At 40.4% G+C, this 21,271-nt stretch overlaps 1 protein-coding gene across 1 annotated transcript in view; it reads left to right on the top strand.

Annotated features, from left to right (window-relative positions):
- OTC (ornithine transcarbamylase) overlaps positions 1–20,284 on the top strand; it is a 61,259-nt gene extending 40,975 nt beyond the window's left edge. Inside the window, exons 6-10 of the mRNA XM_080794925.1 lie at positions 1,359–1,481; positions 8,513–8,566; positions 8,647–8,796; positions 11,475–11,612; positions 19,856–20,284. Of these exons, the coding sequence (XP_080651051.1) occupies positions 1,359–1,481; positions 8,513–8,566; positions 8,647–8,796; positions 11,475–11,612; positions 19,856–19,915 (525 nt within the window). The 3' untranslated portion in view covers positions 19,916–20,284. The remainder of the gene's footprint in view (positions 1–1,358; positions 1,482–8,512; positions 8,567–8,646; positions 8,797–11,474; positions 11,613–19,855) is intronic.
- Positions 20,285–21,271: the final 987 nt, after the last annotated feature.

Consider the following 21,271-nt stretch of genomic DNA (forward strand, 5'->3'; position numbering starts at 1 on the left):
GTGAAGAGATTCATCTCATTTGGCTTGCCACAGCCAATCTACATGGTCTTGCCATCGGGAATCCTGACAATCATGGTTTCTGTGTGGATGGACTGTTCTGGAAGACTGATGGATCCATATTCCTCCTTATTTGAATAAGCCACACACCTATGAATGTGAAGTTAAACTCAAAATGAAATGGAACTCTTTGGTGATGAGGATAGGATTCATGCAGAGAAGACGATACAACAATGTTAGATACCAAGTGGCTGCTGGCAGGTGTGGCTTTACATATATGCCAGATAATTTAATGCTCCCCCTGGGGCTTCATCATTACTAGATTACCGATTCATTGAAGGACAATAAAATTTCCTATTCATCATATTGTCCCCTGCAGGGCCTGGTGCAATGCCTTCATATAGAAGATACTCAAAGCAGGAGTTGAGTGAATAAATAGCAGCTTATTAAGAACATGGCATTTAAATCAGATGGACTTGGATTTAAATCCTAGATTCCCCATGTAGTAGTTCTGCGATCTCAAAGTTGTTTAGCCTTTCTATTTTTAAAATATTATCTTTACGAATATATAAAATCTGTGAAGCCTACAGACACTTCAAGAAAAATAAAACAAACACCCTTAAGCCTATTACATAGTTTTGTCAAATCTTACTTTAGAAATTTTTTGTTTTTAAATAATATATTATAAAGAGAGTTGAAGCCTACTGTGTAACTCTCCCTGATCCCATTTCCTTTCACCCCACAAAGAAATTATTTTCCTGATGTTTGTATTTATAATTCCCAGGCATGTGTTTATATTTTGACTACACAACTATATCTGTAAACAACCAAAAATATTAATGGGCATGTTTTTTAACTTTATATAAATGCAAACATAGACACCATGTTCCACTGTTCCAGATGCATTGTGTTCCCCATTCTAATACTAATGAATGTAAGCTCCATAAAGGTAGGGATTGTTTTTTGTCTCCTTTCTTCATTGTTCTATCTCCAGGACCAAGGAGAGCCTCTGGACATTGATGGCACTCAATTTGTTGAGTGAATGAATGAATGAACGAACGAATGAATGAATCCAACAAAGATTCAGATTTGAAATGTATGAAACTATGAGTCTCTGTATGAGTTCGTATGATGTCATGGTTTAAGACATTAAGTCATTTTGCTATTTGTTGTGATTGTACATTCATATTATTGAATTGCTCTATATAATGCAAAAACAAAAAACTAGTAGTTTATTCATTCCAACAAAGCTATAAAAAAATGAAGTGAAGGCTGTCTCTTTCCTTTATTTTAGCTCTAATAATTGTTTCATACAAGTGGCTTTCCTCCTGGATGTAATCTCCTCCTCCCTTGGCTTTTAGGAACACTATGGCTCTCTGAAAGGCCTTACCCTCAGCTGGATTGGGGATGGGAACAACATTCTGCATTCTATCATGATGAGTGCTGCAAAATTCGGGATGCACCTTCAGGCAGCTACTCCAAAGGTAGGGGAACTTTCTGCCTTGAGACTAAGCCCCTCTTAAATCATCCCAGATACAACTACCAGTGAAAACAAACCAGTCTTCCATTCAAGGAAGGCACAGGTGAGGCCACAAACTTAAGGCTATGTAACTAGCATTACTATTACATTTATGTGGCCTCTTGAATGCCCATTTCCCATGAAGCCTCTCATCTGTGCATGCGTCTTTCTTAAAAAGCCTCTGACGGCCCTGAAGCCAGCCATTATGATGACTGGCATCCTTGGGCACCGCGGCAACAGAGGCTGAAGAAAGCAATGAAATCCAGACAGTGTAGAATTCCCAAGGCATAGAGAGAATGTCATCGCTTTTCTAATACTGCAGTTTAGTAGAAAAAAATGCCAATCTAGTGTGAAGGTCACAGTGATGGCTTCTATACCAGCTTAATATTTCAAACTCAACTCCAGGGGCCCTGCAGCTTTTCGAATCTGAGTCCCACGTGGCTGTGAAAATGTCCCCCATATACTTCCTACTCTGCTGCTAATCTCACACAGAATGTACAGGAGGCATGACTTCTTTCATAGGTTATTTTCAAAAGTAACACTTTTGATATGTAAGAAGCTGGTAATTGTTGCTGCCTCTGAGAAGGGGAACTGGGAGGTTCAAGGACAGAGATAGGAGGGAGAATTTATTTTCATGGTATATCCTTTTATGTGGTTTGAATTTCTCAACATGTTAATGTTTTACCTACATAATGACATAAATCCATAAATAAATACACCCAAATAAAAAAGTGTAGATGTCTCCAAGAGAAGCCCTATGTTAAGACACCCCCTGCCTCACACAAAATAAAGAGGCCTTTTACAGTACAAAAATTAATGTACAAGAGACTCATACACAAACCAGTACTGAAGGATCCCCAAAGACCCTTTTAAATATTCCATCTCTCTCTCTGTGTCAAATAAATAAATAAATCTTTAAAAAAATCCATAAAAAAGACTCCTGATTGGATATCATTAGCCAATCAGAAACATAATGGGGAAAATATTCAGTAGTGATGGGATTTTTTTTAAAGATTTTATTTATTTATTTGACAGACAGAGATCACAAGTAGGCAGAGAGGCAGGCAGAGAGAGAGGGGGGAAGCAGGCTCCCTGATGAGCAGAGAGTCCGATGCAGGGCTTGATCCCAGGACCCTGAGATCATGACCTGAGCTGAAGGCAGAGGCTTAACCCACTGAGCCACCCAGGCGCCCCTCCAATCAGGAGTCTTTAAAGGGAAAACTGCCCTAAACAGAGACTGTTTCAGAAACAAAGTGAAAGATAAAATTGGCCCTGTCATTAAGAGCAACTATTCACAATTACTGTGGACTAGTGTGTTTCTGACCAGGCATCTGTTTGCTGCTATTTCAGTAGTGAGTGCGAGGGTTCCCTCTGACAAACTGAGACGTCCAGAGGCATCTTAAAATTACTAAGGCCTAAAATTACTCCTTGCTTCTGCTTCCTGAGTTTGAGATGTTTATTTGCCAATCACCAGGAACATGAATTACACAATATGGGTTAATGGCTGAATTTCTCTAATAGGAAATTCCCCAATCCCCCAGGCTTTCATGTGCTCTTCACCCCTTCCTGCACCAGTGTCTCGGGCTGAGTTCCCCACAAGGGATTTAGTGAGGATTTGTGCACAGGTATTAAAGGAGTACTCCTAAGGAAGACCTGTAGGAGAGTAGGAGAAGGACAGAGAGAGGGAAGAATCTAAGCAAGATGGCCATTTAGGGGCACCTGGGTGGCTCAGTGGGTTGGGCCTCTGCCTTCGGCTCAGGTCATGATCCCGGGGTCCTGGGATCGAGTCCCGCATCGGGCTCTCTGCTCGGTGGGGAGCCTGCTTCCCTTCCTCCCTCTCTCCCTGCCTCTGCCTACTTGTGGTCTCTGTCTGTCAAATAAATAAATAAAATCTTTAAAAAAAAAAAAGAGGGCCATTTAGAGTCACTAACCATCCCGGTTTGCCTAAGACTGAGGGATTTCCAGGGACATTGGACTATCGGTGCTAAAACTGGGAGACTCCCAGGCAAAGGGCATGATTTGGTCACTCTAGTGCCACGTCAGGCATCACCCTACAGAAGGAAGCTACAGCCTGATCCTACAGGTGAGCTCAGAAGCGTAACTTATGCCCCAGAGTTGTCTCAACCTGAGGCAAGGAAGGTGGGCTTGCTTCCTTTTTTTAAAAGATTTTATTTATTTATTTTAAAGAGAGAGATTGAGTGAGAGAGAGGGCGAGCGCACAAGCAAGGGGAGGGGCAGAGAGAGAATCTCAAGAGGACTCCACACTGGGAGCCAATGCGGGGCTCTGTCCCAGGACTCTGAGATCATGAGCTGGGCCCAAATCAGAAGTCAGATGCTTAACCAACTGTGCCACCCACACACCCCAGTAGGTGGGCTTTCATCCTTTGAACCAGTCATTGGTCAAAGGCAGCAAGGGGAGGTAGGGTAGTAAATCCCCTGGCACTTTTGGCAGGAAAAGCAGCAGGGTAGCCAGAGGGCTGTCTTCCGAGGAAGAGCTGCAAGCGCTGTTAAAAGCCCATCAAGGTGGGGAGAGGGGGCCAAAGCTGTGAAAAGTGCAACTGCAGGGTCATAGGGAAGCTCTGTGGAGATTCCTTAAGAAATTAAAAATAGAGCTCCCCTGTGACCCTGCAATTGCACTATTGGGTATTTACCCCAAAGATTCAGATGTAGTGAAAAGAAGGGCCATCTGTACCCCAATGTTCATAGCAGCAATGGCCACGGTTGCCAAACTGCGGAAAGAACCAAGATGCCCTTCAACGGACGAAAGGATAAGGAAGATGTGGTCCATATACACTATGGAGTATTATGCCTCCATCAGAAAGGATGAATACCCAACTTTTGTAGCAACATGGACGGGACTGGAAGAGATTATGCTGAGTGAAATAAGTTAAACAGAGAGAGTCAATTATCATATGGTTTCGCTTATTTGTGGAGCATAACAAATAACATGGAGGACAAGGGTAGATTGATAGGAGAAGGGAGTTGAGGGAAATTGGAAGGGGAGGTGAACCATGAGAGACTATGGACTCTGAAAAACAATCTGAGGGTTTTGAAGGCGCGAGGGGTGGGAGGTTGGGGGAGCCAGGTGGTGGGTATTACGGAGGGCACGTATTGCATGGAGCACTGGGTGTGGTGCATAAACAATGAATTCTGTTACACTGAAAAGAAATAAATAATTTTAAAAAAAAAAGCTGTGAAAAGAAATCCTATGACGGCATCTGGGTAGAGCACCGGCATTGTCCACTGTCTCCTGCCAAAGAAAAAGAAAACAAAATGCTTTTCGCTAGTGCTCTTGCTGAACCAGTTTGAGTGAATGTGCCCTCTGTCATAACAAAGTACCACACACTGGGTGGCTTCAAATGACAGAAATTTATTATTTACAGTTCTGGAGACTAGAAGTCCAAAATCAAGATGGTGGTAGGGCCACGCTCTCTCTGAAGTCTCTAGGAAAGGATCCTCATCTCTCCGCACAGCCCCAAGCTTCCTGGGCTTGTGGCTGCGTCCTTCCAGTCTCTTCCTCCACATTCTTGCCTTTATGTCTCTGTTTCTCTGTACAGATGCCCCTCTTCATAGGAGAATGTCAGTCATGTTAAAAGTAGGCCCACCCTAATCCAGTATGACCTCATCTTAACTCCTTACATCTGTGAAGACCCACCTAGATAAGGTTACATTTGGAGGTTCTGGCTGAGAACGAATTTTGGGAGGACACTCTTCTACCCAATACACTTGCCGTAGAAGAAATGGCAGACACAGACAACAGCATGTATTAGAAGCCACCCTATTGTAGTAAACTGTGGGGACTCCGAGAGAGAATTCTTTTTTTTTTAAGATTTTATTTATTTATTTGACAGAGAGAAAGAGGTCACAGGTAGGCAGAGAGGCAGGCAGAGAGAGAAAGAGGGGGAAGCAGGCTCCCCGCTGAGCAGAGAGTCTGATGCGGGGCTCAATCCCTGGACCCTAGGATCATGACCTGAGCCAAAGGCAGAGGCTTTAACCCACTGAGCCACCCAGGTGCCCCTCAGAGAGAGAATTCTTACAGCAGATAATTCAGCATAATTCAGCATTTTCATTCAGCATAAATGAAAATGAAGGGTCAGATCCAACTTGTGCTTAAGGGGGTTCTCCCTCACTTTACGAGAAGAGTTAACAACACTGTCACACAAATCTAGTTTGAAGAAAAGCTCTGTATTAATGCAAACTGTGATTGCATTTAGTTTTTACAGTGACAACATTTATTAACAATAACTGTTCCCTGATAGAAGATGCTTCTGGAGAGGCTTTATTCTGTTGGAAAAATATAGGATTTAAACATTTTATGGTGTGTCAGAGATGTTTTATTACCACCAAAGGGAAAAATTTGAATCTTACAAAGTAATTTCGATATTGTTCTTAGGCAAAAAGTCATTTAAATGACAGACAGCGCTAAAACTTTGTCAAATCTTGGTGGGAGTAAGAGTTTTAAAAAGTCTTTGGGAAAGCGTGATAGTGCAGAAGTTGTTCAGTTAATTTATAAGTAGGCCTATTTCCTTTCAAGATAAAGCTAGGAGATTTATTGTAAATTTAAGAAGCCCTGAAGTCTCCAAGGCCATAATTAGTCTATTTCCCCATTCTTCAACTGGGAATAACTTACATGTTCAAGAAAACATAATTTTGTCCTTGATTGTAAAATTGCTCCACAAACTATTGATGGTAATGATTTTAACATTGTTCTAAGTGAATATTTTGACTGAACTGGGTTTGTTAATCACCTTCTTCCTCTGGTTTTAAGATTTATGTAAAAGCCAATGAGTGATTTAGTATTGAAACCTGAGCTGTGAGTAAAGAATTCCTCTTTGTATTCTCAGTCATGGCCCAGTGCATGCAAGGTTGGGTGATTTTCTAATTTCCAAACCTCTCTGTTGGTTCTCTAAGTACTTATTGATTCCTTCTGTAAGAATGATTATATGTAGGGAGTATAAAACCTGCTCTCTAGAGGGAAGGCTAAATTTTCAGGGCAGGAGGCACACGGGGTAATGGCCAAGCCTCTTCATTTATGTTTACTGGTATGAATGGTCACATTAGTTACTAAATTAGCAAAGCTTTATTAATTACCTTCTCCACATCCCGATAAAAGAGCTCTAGAACTTATGGCTATTTGAGGGTGGTCTAAAATGTCTGTGCCACCATCATCAGCGTCATGTGTAGTTTCTTTCAAGAATTTTGTTATGAGAAGGAACTACAGTAGACACTCACGTGCAAATAGACGGTTTTAAAGGAATGAAACTGAACATGCCTGTGACAGGCTGAGGTTGCTGGGAGTAGACTCTGAGACAGAGTTTGGTGTGCAGGATGCTTATTAGGGTACGCCCTTGGGACCAACACCTGTGGAAGGGAAGGGAGGAAAGCAGGAGTGGGCAGAGGAAGAAGCCAAGCCGCACTGCAGGTCGAACAGCCTCGTCTGACCTTACAGAGACTTCTAGATCCGAGATGGCCATTTAGAGCTGTTCCAAGTTGGGAGGAGGGAGTCAAGTTTCCAACCCCTTCTGTCAATCAGTCATTGAATGTAGGTCGCCCCAGAAGGGGATGTGACCTTGGATGAGTCAGCTCTCTGCAGCTGAGGCAGTGCCCAAAGAGGGCTGGCAGCTGAAAGCTATCTTCTGGCAGCACGCCCAGCAGCTGGGGGAATAAGTTCTTTATTCATGAAGGGGGGATGTGAGTGGCATATCACAGTGTGTATCACAATGCTCCACTGAGAATTTCTAAAACCCAACTTATAATAAATGCTAAGAATTCAGGAAAATGAGAAGGATGGAGGAAGGTGAGAATAACTGTGCTGTTTGGACTGACAAGACCTCCATATGGAGGGTCTAGAGGTGAGGCTGGGCTAAAGTTTGACAAAAGAAGAGCTGACATGTTCCAACGAAGACCCCCAGGAGGGGACAGGAGGAGGTGTTCAAGGGTAAAAGGCTGAGATGGCAGAAAAGGGCAAGACATAGTACGGAGATAACAACGAGATTGCCTTTCCTACAGCAAGATGTTGAGAAGAATTAAGAGAGACAGAAACAGGGAATGTGGGGGCAGGGGGAAGCCTTGATACTCTTAATCAGCTTGGACTTAAAGAACAAGTGATAAACATTGCAGGCTTCAGAGAAAACAATCCTTGCTGCTGTTGACAGAACAGATTGGAGGGGGAGGGGTGAGGTGCGGGGCTACCTGGGGCGTCTGGAATAGCTCCGGGGAGGCTTTAGTGCCCTCTAACGTCCCCTCACCCAGAGTTGAGACTCGGCCAAGCAAGGGAGGTCCCTCTGGTGCGCCCTTTGTGCTCGCAAAGACTCTGACAGTTCTGCTTAAACTCTGTGTCCCAGCACCTCGCTTGCTTCACCCAAGCCCTGAACCTGCTCTCGTCAAACGATCCCAAACAAATATATTTGAGCAAAAGCAGGGTGTTTGTGGTGTAAATGGCATTTCAAAACACGAGTCCTGCACTCAGAACACTGGCATGTGGCCTGTGAGTATTTAGCTTGGGTGCTTGGGAAAGGTCCTTCTGCGGAGGAGACATTTGAGCTGAGACTTGAAAGTGTTAGCCACATGAAGCAAGCAGAGAAAAGCATCCCAGACAAAACAAAAAACAAAAACAAAACATTGCCAAAAAACCCCACACAGCTCGTGGTAAGGTGGAGACAAAATGGCATCTGCTTGTAGAATTACACATGTAATCCTCTTAACACTATTAGGGGAAGCAGAAGGGGCCCTACTGAGAGCTGGAAAGCACCACGCCCTGTTTATCTGATAATTGAAGAGGTCAAGGATAGTAAGAGAAAGATGGGGCAGCCGGTTACCTTGTTAAATTCCCAAAAGCCCTATGAAGGTTTGGAATTTAGATGTCAATACCATATTCCACTTGAAGCAGCAAAGGGAAGGACAGCAGGCATGCTGTTGAGAGGAAAATACTGCATATATAAGACAGCCTAATACAAAACATTTGCCTAAATAACAGTTGATTTCTTCCCCCTGCAGGGTTATGAGCCAGATCCTAGTGTGACCAAGGTGGCAGAGCAGTATGCCAAGGAGGTATGCTCCTTATATGTAAACTTAGAATGGCCTTTCTCTGTCCCATGAACTTGTTTAATGGCTATGCTTGTGTATGCTAGAACGGCACCAAGCTGTCACTGACGAATGATCCATTGGAAGCGGCTCGTGGAGGCAATGTGTTAATTACAGACACGTGGATAAGCATGGGACAAGAAGAGGAGAAGAAAAAGCGGCTCCAGGCTTTCCAAGGTTACCAGGTTACAATGAAGGTACAAATTGATGCCTCTCTGAAGGTTCATTAATTCCATTCACAAAGGGCCAAACCATCTGATCACTCGTTCGCTTTGGGGACAGCGGACTGTCCTCTCCTTCCCTATAAAGGACTCGCTGACTGCATCCTCCAGGGATTTCTCTCCTCCTGAAGCTTAGCTATGGATATCCTTTGGAAAGGCTCTTTTGTCCTGGACGCAGGCATTTGCAATCAGGCAGAAGAGAGAAGCAAGCTTTTCCCTCTCGCAGAGATGGAGGCAGGGAGGCATCAGAATGCTTTGCTGTGTGTGTGTCTAGAGACACTGTTACTTCTGTTGCATGCAGTTTCTTCTGATTTCTCCTCTAAGAAAAGCTGCATAATTAGGTTCTTCAGGCTAGTCCTTGCCTCTAGTTGTTCAGGACACTCAAGTCCAGTTTAGCTTTGCTTATGGCTTCCAGGGCATTCCCAGGGGAATCCCATCTACTCTGATGCCTTTCATTAAGATCTGAGGCGAGTCTTCTCAGTGCTGAGCATGCCTCTGAATTGCCTGTAGCTCTTTTTTTTTTTTTTTTTAAATTTATTTATTTGTCAGAGAGAGAGTGGGAGAGAGAGTGAGCGAGCAGAGGCAGAGGGAGAAGCAGGCTTCCTGCCAAGCAAGGAGCCTGATGTGGGACTCGATCCCAGGACACTGGGATCATGACCTGAGCCGAAGGCAGCTGCTTAACCAACTGAGCCACCCAGGCGTCCCGCCTGTAGCTCTTAATACACAGCTGGCAGGACCCCACTCCCCTGGCGTTCTGAATTAGTAGATTAGAGGTGGGACCCAAGAACTGGCATTTATACCAAGTTCCCAGGTGATGCAATGCTGCTGCTCCAGGGTCACACTTTGAGAACTGCTCTTCTGGAAGAATACTCTAGCAGGCAAGTATACGTTGGGATTTTGTCAGCAGAGCAGCTAGTCTGTTTTGGGTGGAGAAAGAGACTGAGCAAACACACAGATATTTCACTGATAAAGCAATATGTAAATACTAGCTCCTTATTTATCCATGTCAATAGAATGAAGTTTGGAAAATAAAAAGTGAAAGTGTCTTTCCTTTATCCTTTCAACAGTGACTATTCCCAGAGGGAGCCATGGTTCGACAATTTGATGCATCTCTTTGCAGACCTTTTCTGTGTATTTATATATGCCTTCATATACACACACACAACTATTAATGTCTCATAAATGGCATATCGGACATATTATTCTGACTTACTTTTACCACTTAACAAATCTTATATTTTCTTGTCCATTTATTTAGATATTTTTCATTCTTTTAAATGGTTGCATAAAATTCCAAGGTCTGGGGGAACTATGATTTATGTTGATAAATTGGGCTATTTTCAATGATCCCAATTACAAACAATGCTGCAATGAATATCCTTATACGTATTTCTCTGTGCAAGTATTACTGGAGAATAGATCCATGGAAAAAGAACTTCTGTGTAAAGTGGTATATACTTTTTAAAATAGGTAAATGCTGCTAAATAGCCATCCAAAAAGAATTGATAATTTCTACTCTCTCCACACTCTTTCTACTCTTAGTTGTTATTTACATTTTTAATTTTTAAAATCTGTATCTCATGCTTTTTAAATTTTGCATTTCCTTGATTACTAATGAAGCTAAACATCGTTTTGTGTTTACTGGCCATTTCCATGTGTCTTTCTCTAAAATGCTATCATATTCTTTCCCCATTTTCTATTTTTTTGCCATTATTGGTTATAGGAGTTGTTTATACATTATGGCTAATCTGTTGGCATATATGTGGAAATACGTTCATGGAGAAATTCTAAATTCCTTGTGGCTTACCTTGTCCTTGCCTTGACCAGCCTTAGGCATTTTTGTGGTGCTAGGACTGCAGGCTTGAAGAACATTCATCACACTGATGTATGACTGACTCAAATGTTATTCCTTTCCCATGTAACTTCGCCATTATTTTAGAAATTCAGAAGGTTCTGAACCCTGAACAAGTACGGGAAGTAAAAATTTTAGTAAAAGGCAGTCATTTTGAGGTAAGAAATTATGAGGTACTGCAGTTTTGACTCTGTAAGTGAACAATGGAAATGGATGGGAAAATGGACTTAATGGCTGGAGAAAATCACAACTGTTAGGACTTTTACATTAAGAAGGAAACCTCTTGTGTATAGTGCCCATAATCCTTTTTAATGCACTCCTATCTCAGCACACTCTCTTTCAAAAGTGTTTTAATTAGTGATGAAGTATGCTTCAACTGCTAAAAACTGTAACTTGTAGATAAGCTCAAAATGTAACATAACCTCATAAAAGCAACTTTTAAAATATATTGGGGCATAATGGGTAACTTTTGCTATCAGCCACGCATTACACCCATGGAACTCTTTACTGAAATGTTCACAATCCCTCTAGACAGAGAACCAGAAAACTGAGTTAGTGGTTTAATTTGGAGTAACATTCTCCCAAATTTAAAAAAAAAGTGACTATAAAATTCCATAAGTTGAAAGTACCATTTATGTTTCCTTTTGGTGCCTTGAATTTAAACCACTGCTCTGCCTCGTCGTCTCTCCCTTTGCATTTGGTCTCTGATTCCACACCATATGTGTGTTTTAATATTGAAGAAGACAAATGTAATAGCCATATATACTAGTCAAAACACAGACGCATCCTATTTCTTCTTTAGACTGCTAAAGTTGCTGCCTCTGACTGGACGTTTTTACACTGCTTGCCCAGAAAGCCAGAAGAAGTGGATGATGAAGTGTTTTATTCTCCACGATCACTAGTATTCCCAGAGGCTGAAAACAGGAAGTGGACAATCATGGTAAGCAAGAATTGGGGAATGGAAGCTAAGAAGAGGTTCTCTGTGTGGCCCTAACTTGGTCATTCATGCCTTTTGGTAAATAATAAGCAACTGAGATTATCTACCTATATGACTTACTCATATGGCATCTATTTTTTCCCAGAAAGTTCATAATAGATTATTATTGCTTCTTAGCATTTATATTGTATTTTTAATGGTATAAAATTGATGTCCTTCCAAATATATCTATTTTATTTTATTGCCATTTTTTTTTAAGAAAGCGAGAGAGTGAGCAAGAGTGAGCCAGGGGGCAGGGCAGAGGGAGAGGAAGAGAGAATCCCAAGCAGGTTCCATGCCACATGTGGAGCCCCAGGCTGGGCTCAGTCTCATGACCCTGAGATCATGATCTGAGCTGAAATCAAGATTTGGGTGCTCATCTGAATGAACCACCCAGGTGCCCCCAAATATATCTATTTTAATAAAAATTGAGGCTGCTCTTAATCAGCCTTAACACCAGCCACCATTGCCTGCCAACCATTATATTGTATAATTCTTATTTTACAGTCCCCTTGTTAATATTTATAGAGATTCCTAATTCAGTGCCTGGCACAAAATGAGTATTTAAAGAAATCTTATTTCTCTTCTCTTTTCTTCCTTTCATGACTTACCTAGATCATTGTTTTGGTTCTCTACTTGACTTTGGCTCTATAGATATATCTGCTTTAGGTACTAAACATTTCCAGAACTGCAACAAAACTAATTTAACAAAATACTGTTCCACTTAACATAAGTTTCATCTTCATCACTGCTATTCTAGGAAATATTAACCTTACATCTCTGTGTTATAATAGTCCAAGCATCACCTTCTTCTCTGAAAAACTGACATTCATGTGTCATAATTTAGTACCACTGTTTTTTTTTAGTTTTTAGTGATTTAACGATTTCAATTACTGTACCAGCTGGGTCTTACTGGCAAACAGAGGTCACTCTAGGAAAGATAAAAAGATAATATAGGAATTTATCAAAAGACATTTAGCAGTGCCCAGAATCTCTGGGGAAAGAAGGTGCAGCAAATCATTCTTGGATACCACATACTCAGAAACAACACACGCAGGAAAATCGCCCAACAACATTGTGGTTCTTTAGTAGCCAAACAGCACTGACACAGCTACACACAGCCTGGTACCTAAGACCCCTGAAACTAAATGCCAGATACTCCATTATCGCTGCCCCAGCTGAACCAGATACCCCCTATCTGCACAGATCAGAAGATCTAATCTCTCAGACGATGGCTTTCACTGCACATTGTTCACTTATGACCCTAAGACCTGAGTACATACAGTTGAGTGTCATGTCTGCACTGTAGCTTTTGGGAAAAGTAGTTTATAACTTTCAAATTCTGGAGTACAGAAAAATGAGCTGGAAAAGACTCTGGTAATTTTTTTTTATCTAATGGGAATTCATTTTATCTAAATGGGAATAGATAGGGTTATTTTATCTAAATGGGAATAGATAGGGTTATTGTGAGCATTAAAGTAATACATGTAGAACATTTAGTATGGTATCTAATATACTGTAAGTATTATTATAATTATTATCACTGACATCTTCTTCATTGTTGACCTTATACAGTGACCAGGAGGGTTTTGAGCTCCACTATGGCTGCTTGAAAGCCAGTCATGATTTCCTTTCCAATGGAAAGTTATATGTCAGGTCTAAATTTGTCATATCTAAAAGGAGGGATGATTTTGTTTTTACTGTACCCTCCAGCTGGCCACCTCAGGACACTAGCTTTGGCCAAAATGGCAACTGCCATGTTATCTAGACCAGTGCTTCCAAAGCTTTTTAAAAAGAATTTTTTTATTATGTTACATTAGTCACCATACAGTACTTCATTAGTTTTTGATGATGTATTGTTACATGATTCATTGTTTGCATATAACACCCAGTGCTCCATGTAATACATCCCCTCCTTAATACCCATCACCAGGCTCACCCATCCCCCCCACCCTTCTCCCCTCTAAAACCCTCAGTTTGTTTCTCGGCATCTATAGTCTCTCATCATTCATCTCCCCCTCTAATTCCCCCCTCTTCATTTTTTCCTTCCTTCTCCTAATGTCCTCCATGCTATTCCTTATGTTCCACAAATAAGTGAAGCCATATGATAATTGTCTTTCTCTGCTTGACTTATTTCACTTAGCACAATCTCCTCCAGTTTCAGCAATGTTGATGCAAATGTGGGGTATTCATCCTTTCTGATGGCTGAGTAATATTTCATTGTATATATGGACCACATCTTCCTTATCCATTCATCTTGGCTCCTTCCACAGTTTGGCTATTGTGGACATTGCTACTATGAACATTGGGGTGCATGTAGCCTTCCTTTTCACTACATCTGTATCTTTGGGTAGTGTAGTGTAATTGCTGGGTCATAGGATAGCCTTAACTTTATGAGGAATCTCCACGCTGTTTTCCAAAGTGGCTGTACCAACTTGCATTTCCACCAACAGTGTAAGAGGGTTCCCCTTTCGCCTCATCCTCTCCAGCATTTGTTGTTTCCTGCCTGGTCAATTTTTGCCATTCTAACTATTTGAATCACCTAGGGATCTTGTTAAAGTGCAGATAGATTCAATAGGTCCTGAGATGGGGCCCAAGATCCAGCATTTCTAACAAGCACCTAGGTAATGCAGATGCTGCTGTCCTGGAGACCACATTTTGAGTAGCAAAGATCTAGATGGCAAAAAAGAAAATGTGAGCTCTTCAACCACACACCCCAGGAAGAGGCATGGCAAAAAAATTTCCTCAAGCTCTAGTCTTTCTCAGAAGACAATTGAAGTTACAAAGATAAATCAACCCAAATCTTTTAAAACATGACCTTTGCAGAAATTCAGTGGGGAAAAATTAAAAGAAATGTTGCTAAAATATCATTTATGGAGATGTTCTGTTCTGCACTTCTGAATTTTCGAAGATCTTATTAAACAACATCTTTAAATTGAATTTACTTTAAAAAATTAAATACATCATGTATTCACATTATTGAGATGCTTATAAGGATAAATATGTATACATATAGATAGATAGATAGATACACACATACATAAACAAAGGGAAATCTTATGTCCACCTATTTTCCATCCGCCTAAGACCTACCACCATCTCTCCATACCCTACCTTCCTGAAGTGCCCACTATTATAAGGGGAAAATATATTTCAAAGCAAACAAGAGGCATAGCCATGTTAAAATGAAGGTAGAGCATCTAAAATAGAAAGAATATTGCCTGGGAGCAAGGAGACTTGCGCCCTAGATGCATTCTTTATATACTGCATACTTTATATACTTTTTTATCTTCAGTTAGCCAGTGTATACTTTATATATTTCATATAGTCTTTAATGCTCGTCAACTCTGCCATCTTGGATAAGTATTACCTCTTTGGGTCCTGGTTTCCTCACAGATAAGATCAACAGATCAAACTATACAGATGGCAAATGATTTTTAATCATAGGGTCCTCAATTTCACCAACAGGCTACTTAAGTTATCTATGTTCAGAAGGTTCTAAGCCTGCCTGTGGTCTCAGAAAGAAAGTGGCATAACTGACTAGTGACACCTGACATGGATTCTGGAAGAGAGGTGGTGACACACATGCTACACTCTTCAATTCTCTGAGCTAGAGACTGGAGGTCCCATTGGGTGAAGTTCATGTTGGCAGTCGTATACTATGCATCTACTGGGTGCTGGTCCCTCTGCCAGGCGTTGGAGATCAAAAAAAAAAAAAAAAAAAAAAGAAGAATAGTATGTAGTCCCCACTTAGCCTGTACAATTCATAGGAATATGATATTTTCAGGAGAGATGAGACCCTAGAGATTGTCTAGTCTAAATTCCTATTTTACATGGAAAGAAATGATTCTTAGGTAACTTATCTAGAATGGCATTTAGGCTCAACGCTACTGAGACAGATTTCTCTGGGATGTTCTAAAGGCACAATACTTGTTTTCCTCTAGAAATTCCCTATCCAGTGCAATAGCTTCTAGGCACTTGAGGCTATTTCTATTTAAATTTAAACTAATTAAAATATAGTGAAATGTAAAAGTGTATTCCTCAGACATACTAAGCACATTTTAAGTCCTCAATAGCCACACATGGCTGGTGGCTACATTATTTGTATCTGACAGCACAGACAGAGAACCTTTTGATAATTGCAGAATGTTCTACTGGACAGGACTACTGTCTAGAGAATGATTTCCACGCATAATTTCATTTAAAATCAGGATGGAAGAAAAAAGAAAAATACAATCTAGCCTCAAGTTCTAACATGTCCATAATGACTGATGGCAAATACATAACTAAATAGGGTGGGGCTTGCTCTAAAAGCATATAACTTTTTAAATTAACATATAATGTATTATTTGCTTCAGGGGTACAGGTCTATGATTCATCAGTCTTACACAATTCACAGGGCTCACCATAGCACATGCCCTCCCCAGCAAATGCATACTCTTTCAGTACTTAGAGGAGCTTTTCAAGGCCTCCATGTTGGGTGAATTCTAGCTGTGCTGTTCAGAACACTCTAGTAATCATATCATTCTCTCCATAGTGCACAAGCCTTTGGATCCCTTTGTTTTATTTTGTTTTTTTTTAAAAGATAATAAAAATTCTTGGCTTGAGATATCTTTTTATTTATTTATTTATTAGACAGGCAGAGATTACAAGTAGGCAGAGAGGCAGGCAGAGAAAAGGGGAGGGGGAAGCAGGCTCCCCGCCAAGCAGGGAGCCCGATGTGGGGCTCGATCCCAGGACCCTGGGATCATGACCTGAGCCGAAGGCAGAGGCTTTAACCCATTGAGCCACCCAGGCGCCCCTATTTTGTTTTTTAAACATACTCTCTCCTCCCCACGAAGGTTGCTTTTGTATTTTTCAGTAATTAGGAAGGTTGTAGAACTCATAAAATGTCAGGTACCTCTCTTCCTCCACCTACAATTTTTACTGTGGACCTGAAGTAACCTAAAGGGACTGCGCAGTAGAGCTGATACTTCAAAGCACTGCTACCAGGATGATCCTTAGATATGCAACACCACTGCAAATCTAATTCACAGTATTTTAGTACTTTATTTCTCTCCAAATTAGGGGTGACAGATCAAATACAGGATATCCAGTTAAATTGGAATTTTAGCTAAACAACAAATAATTGTTTAGTATAGGTATGCCCCATGCAATATTTGGAAAATACTTACAGTTTAAAAAAAATGTTGCTTTCTTAAATGCCAATTTAACTGTCTGTATTTATTTATTTATTTAACCAAATCTGGCAATTCTACTCCAAGTTGACTTTATAAGATTTAATATTTGAAAATAAATTTGACACAGGCAATGACCATTAACAATTAAAAAAAAAAAACACCTGAGATGTGATCCTAAAAACCCATAAAGAAGCTTAAAATATTTTACCTGGAAGGTGTTCTTATCCTAGAGTTTGGCCTTCCTAGTTTCTTCTTGTCATTCAAATCTCAAATGTCATTCCTTTAACAGGGCCTTCACTGGTCACCCACTCTTTTTTCTTAAATTTTATTTTATTTTTTCAGTGTTCCAAGATTCATTGTTTATGAATCACACCTAGTGCTCCATGCAATACATGCCCTCCTTGATACTCAGCACCAGGTTCACCCAACCCCCTAGCCCCTCTCCCCTCCAAAACCCTCAGTCTGTTTCTCAAAGTCCACAGTCTCTCATGGTTTGTCTCCCTCTACGATTTCCCCCAACTCATTTCTCTTCTCCTTCTCCCAACGTCCTCCGTGTTATTCCTTATACCCCACAAGTAAGTGAAACCATATGATAATTAACTCTCTCTGCTTGACTTATTTCACTCAGCAAAATCTCCCCCAGTCCCATCCATGTTTATACAAAAGTTGGGTATTCATCCTTTCTGATGCAGGTGTAATATTCCATTGTATATATGGACCATATCTTTTTTATCCATTCATCTGTTGAAGGGCATCTTGGCTCTTCCCACAGTTTGGTGACTGTGGCCATTGCTGCTGTGAACACTGGGGTACAGATGGCCCTTCTGTTCACTACATCTGTATCTTTGGGGTAAATACCCAGTAGTGCAATTGCAGGGTCATAGGGTAGCTCTATTTTTAATTTCTTAAGGAATCTCCACACTGTTTTCCAAAGTGACTGCACAACTTGCATTCCCACCAAGAGTGTAAGAGGGTTCCCCTTTCTCCACATCCTCTCCAACACTTGTTGTTTCCTGTACTGTTGATTTTGGCCATTCTAACTGGTGTGAGGTGCTATCTCAATGTGGTTTTGATTTGGATCTCCCTGATGCTAATGATGATGAAAATTTTTTCATGTGCCTGTTAGCCATTTGTATGTCTTCTTCAGAGAAGTGTCTGTTCATGTCTTCTGCCCATTTTTTGATGTGATTATCTGTTTTGTGGGTGTTGAGTTTGAGGAGTTCTTTATAGATCTTGGATATCAGCCCTTTGTCTGTAGTATAATTTTGTGAATATCTTCTCCCATTCCGTGGGCTGCCTCTTTGTTTTGTTGACTATTTTCTTTGCTACCCACTCTTAAAGAGGTTCTTCAGCCTCCTTTATCACATTATTTTATTTTTATTTTATTTTATTTAAAGATTTTAAAAATTTATTTATTTGAGAGAGACATAGGGCTCGATCCCAGAACCCCAGGATCATGACCTGAGCCAAAAACAGACACTTGGTCCACTGAGGCACCCAGGTGCACCTCCATTTTTTATTTTACTTATTAATGACATTTATTCCGACTTGGTATTTTCTCGTTTGTTGCCTGTCCCCCTACTATAATGAAAATGCCTTCATAAGAGCATCGATCTTGTCTATAATGCTCTTCGTTATACCTGGAAGGGTGCATGACACCCTATATTTGTGCTCAAAACATTTTTTGTAGCCTACTGGTGATATAGGGTATTGCTTCTAGAATACAGACTTTGGAAATCAAGTTAAAATTCTGACTCTCTGTGTGATCTGGAGCAAGTCCAGTTTACTCATATGATAATGGAGATAAAAATAGAAATAACTTCATAAGTTTATGAGGATTAAGTGAGGTAAGAGTCATCTAAGCGTAGTGGTTAAGATCTTAGGGACAGGCAGATGCAAATCCATCCACTACTACTACCACTCAGGAAAATACCTACACCTTCCTCTCTCTTACCACTTCACACAAGTAGGGAAGGATATGAAGTGGTATGGTGCACATAAAGCACTCAATACAGGGCCCAACACATGGTAACTGTTCAGTAAATACATTCAATGAATACCCATGAAATAGAAAAGCTGCATTTCTGGTATAGGCTAGGGACACATGTACAGTATGGTCAAAAGGAGACAGTAAGAACCTATAAGGCAGTAAAACCACCTCCTAAGAGTGAAGTCAGAGAAACCTGAGTCCAAACCCAGTTGTGTACTATCTGTTTATTCCAGGATATTCCCATATATAAATGATAGTAACAAAAATTACCTTAGAAGCTTATTGCATTAAATGAGATAATGGATAGACATTTCTACCTAGCAGCACCTAGCACAGTGCCTGGCAAATATTTCTTAAGTGACCAACATATGATAAGGCATTTAGTCCAGTACACAGTAAGCACTCAGTAAGCATTTGTTGTGGTTGTTCCTGATATTATTACTATTGTCATTATTGTGGAAGGTGGGAAGAGTAAAAGTGCAAATTACCATTTGTGGGTCACAGCCTAATGGGAAGCTATACTCTTGATTATAAATATTCCTTCATGAGGACCCAGATTCAGGCAGACTTTATTTGTTAGCCCAAACAATTTACTTTTCTTATTCTACATATGATTGATTCTAAACTTCTCTATGTTACAAGTGACCAAACCACAGCATAAACATCAGGATGAGAGGGATTATATTTCTCTAAAACCAACCAATACCTAGGTTTCACTTATGACTGGAAAATCCAATCATGGCTACCGCCATGGTATCTCATTTCAACTCTCTTACCCGCTAGTTCTGGAATGAGGCCTAAGTAAGCATGGCATTTCTGCATTTATTTGGGTCGACCTGATCCTTCTGGACCTTCCTCTATCCAGATAAAAATAAATATTAATTTAGAACTGTCCCCTTATCATTTCCTTGGGAAAACACATTTTAACCACAGGCCTTCTAAGCAGCAATCCATTTCTTCTTCCTTAGGTCCCTAAGCAGAGTCTTGCTAATATTTGCCCATTTCTTTCTTTCTCTTTCTTTGTTGTGTCATCCCAGGCTGTCATGGTGTCCCTGCTGACAGATTATTTACCTCAGCTTCAGAAACCAAAGTTTTGATGCAGTGATGTTTGTCAAGAGAGAAACAATGTTCTTCAGTAACTGAATAAGTCAACTTATGGAGGAAGGAGAAGAGAATCTAAGAAATAAACAAATCTTGATACACAGTATAGGTGAATGATATGATATTGCTTTACCATTGTGAAACCTTCCTGAAGGCCTTAATTTAAGCGCCGATGCACTACAATACATGGCTTGACTTGGTTTAAATTCTCTAATGCACAATTTTGAGTTACATTTGGGTATCATATTAATAGTCGTGTACACTTGCTTCAACTAAACATAAAATACTGTGTTCATAATGCATAATGTCTAAGCCATTAAATGTAATCTATGCTTATTACCTTAATAAATTATCACTCGTGCTAATTTGTAAGTAAACATTTACCAGACAGTCAGCTGCTGGTAGATCTGTGGGCTGTGTTCATATCCCCCAGGACCAACAAGGAAGCCAAATGATCCATCTTGCTGATGTAGTACAGTTTTCAGGCAAATGAGGTGGACAGACATTCACTTATGCATAGAAGAAATGATGAAATCCTCAGAAAACAGCTATAACGGTGCCCAAACTCAATTTTTTTCTGGTTATATGTGGGAAGGATTTTTCAAAAGTACACACCTCTTCTCCATAATGAACATTTAATGTCAAAAGCCTAAAGAAGCGTTTGTGAACAAGTGGTAAAACCATGGAAACCTAGGTGGGAACATAAGATCTGTTGCAGAGTGGTATTTTCGTAGGTTCAAATTCTCTAGCAGAAGCAATTTAATTTTTTCGTGTTTGTGCTTATTGTGCATCTACTCACACCCCACGCTGGATGTGTCTATAAATGCACTGCTTGCCACATTTTAGCCCATTCTTTTCTCTATAATTTTTAACCAGGATAACAAAAATTTGCACCACTGGATTATTATAATGTAATTAATGCTAATGCTTTTGTGGGTGATCAAAATTTGTATTGTTGTATTATTATGATACAAATTAAACATTTTTAGTCAAAATATTAAATAACATAAGTGGAACTTTAAGAAAATAATGTATTTCACAGAGGACAAAAAAAATAACCATCTTTATGTTCTGCCTCTACTATTAGAAGAATGTTTCCAGGCTGGTTGACAGATATTCTTTAGCAGATAGCTATGACTTAAATGAGTAAGAGATGGTAGATGGAGAGGAGAAGGGAGTTGAGGGAAATTGGAAGGGGAGGTGAACCATGAGAGACTATGGACTCTGAAAAACAACCTGAGGGTTTTGAAGGGGTGGGGGGTGGGATGTTGGGGGAACCAGGTGGTGGGTATTAGGGAGGGCATGGATTGCATGGAGCACTGGGTGTGCTGAAAAAACAATGAATACTGTTA

The sequence above is a fragment of the Martes martes genome, assembly GCF_963455335.1.
Source record: "Martes martes genome assembly, chromosome: X".
In the NCBI taxonomy this organism is placed as follows: domain Eukaryota; kingdom Metazoa; phylum Chordata; class Mammalia; order Carnivora; family Mustelidae; genus Martes; species Martes martes.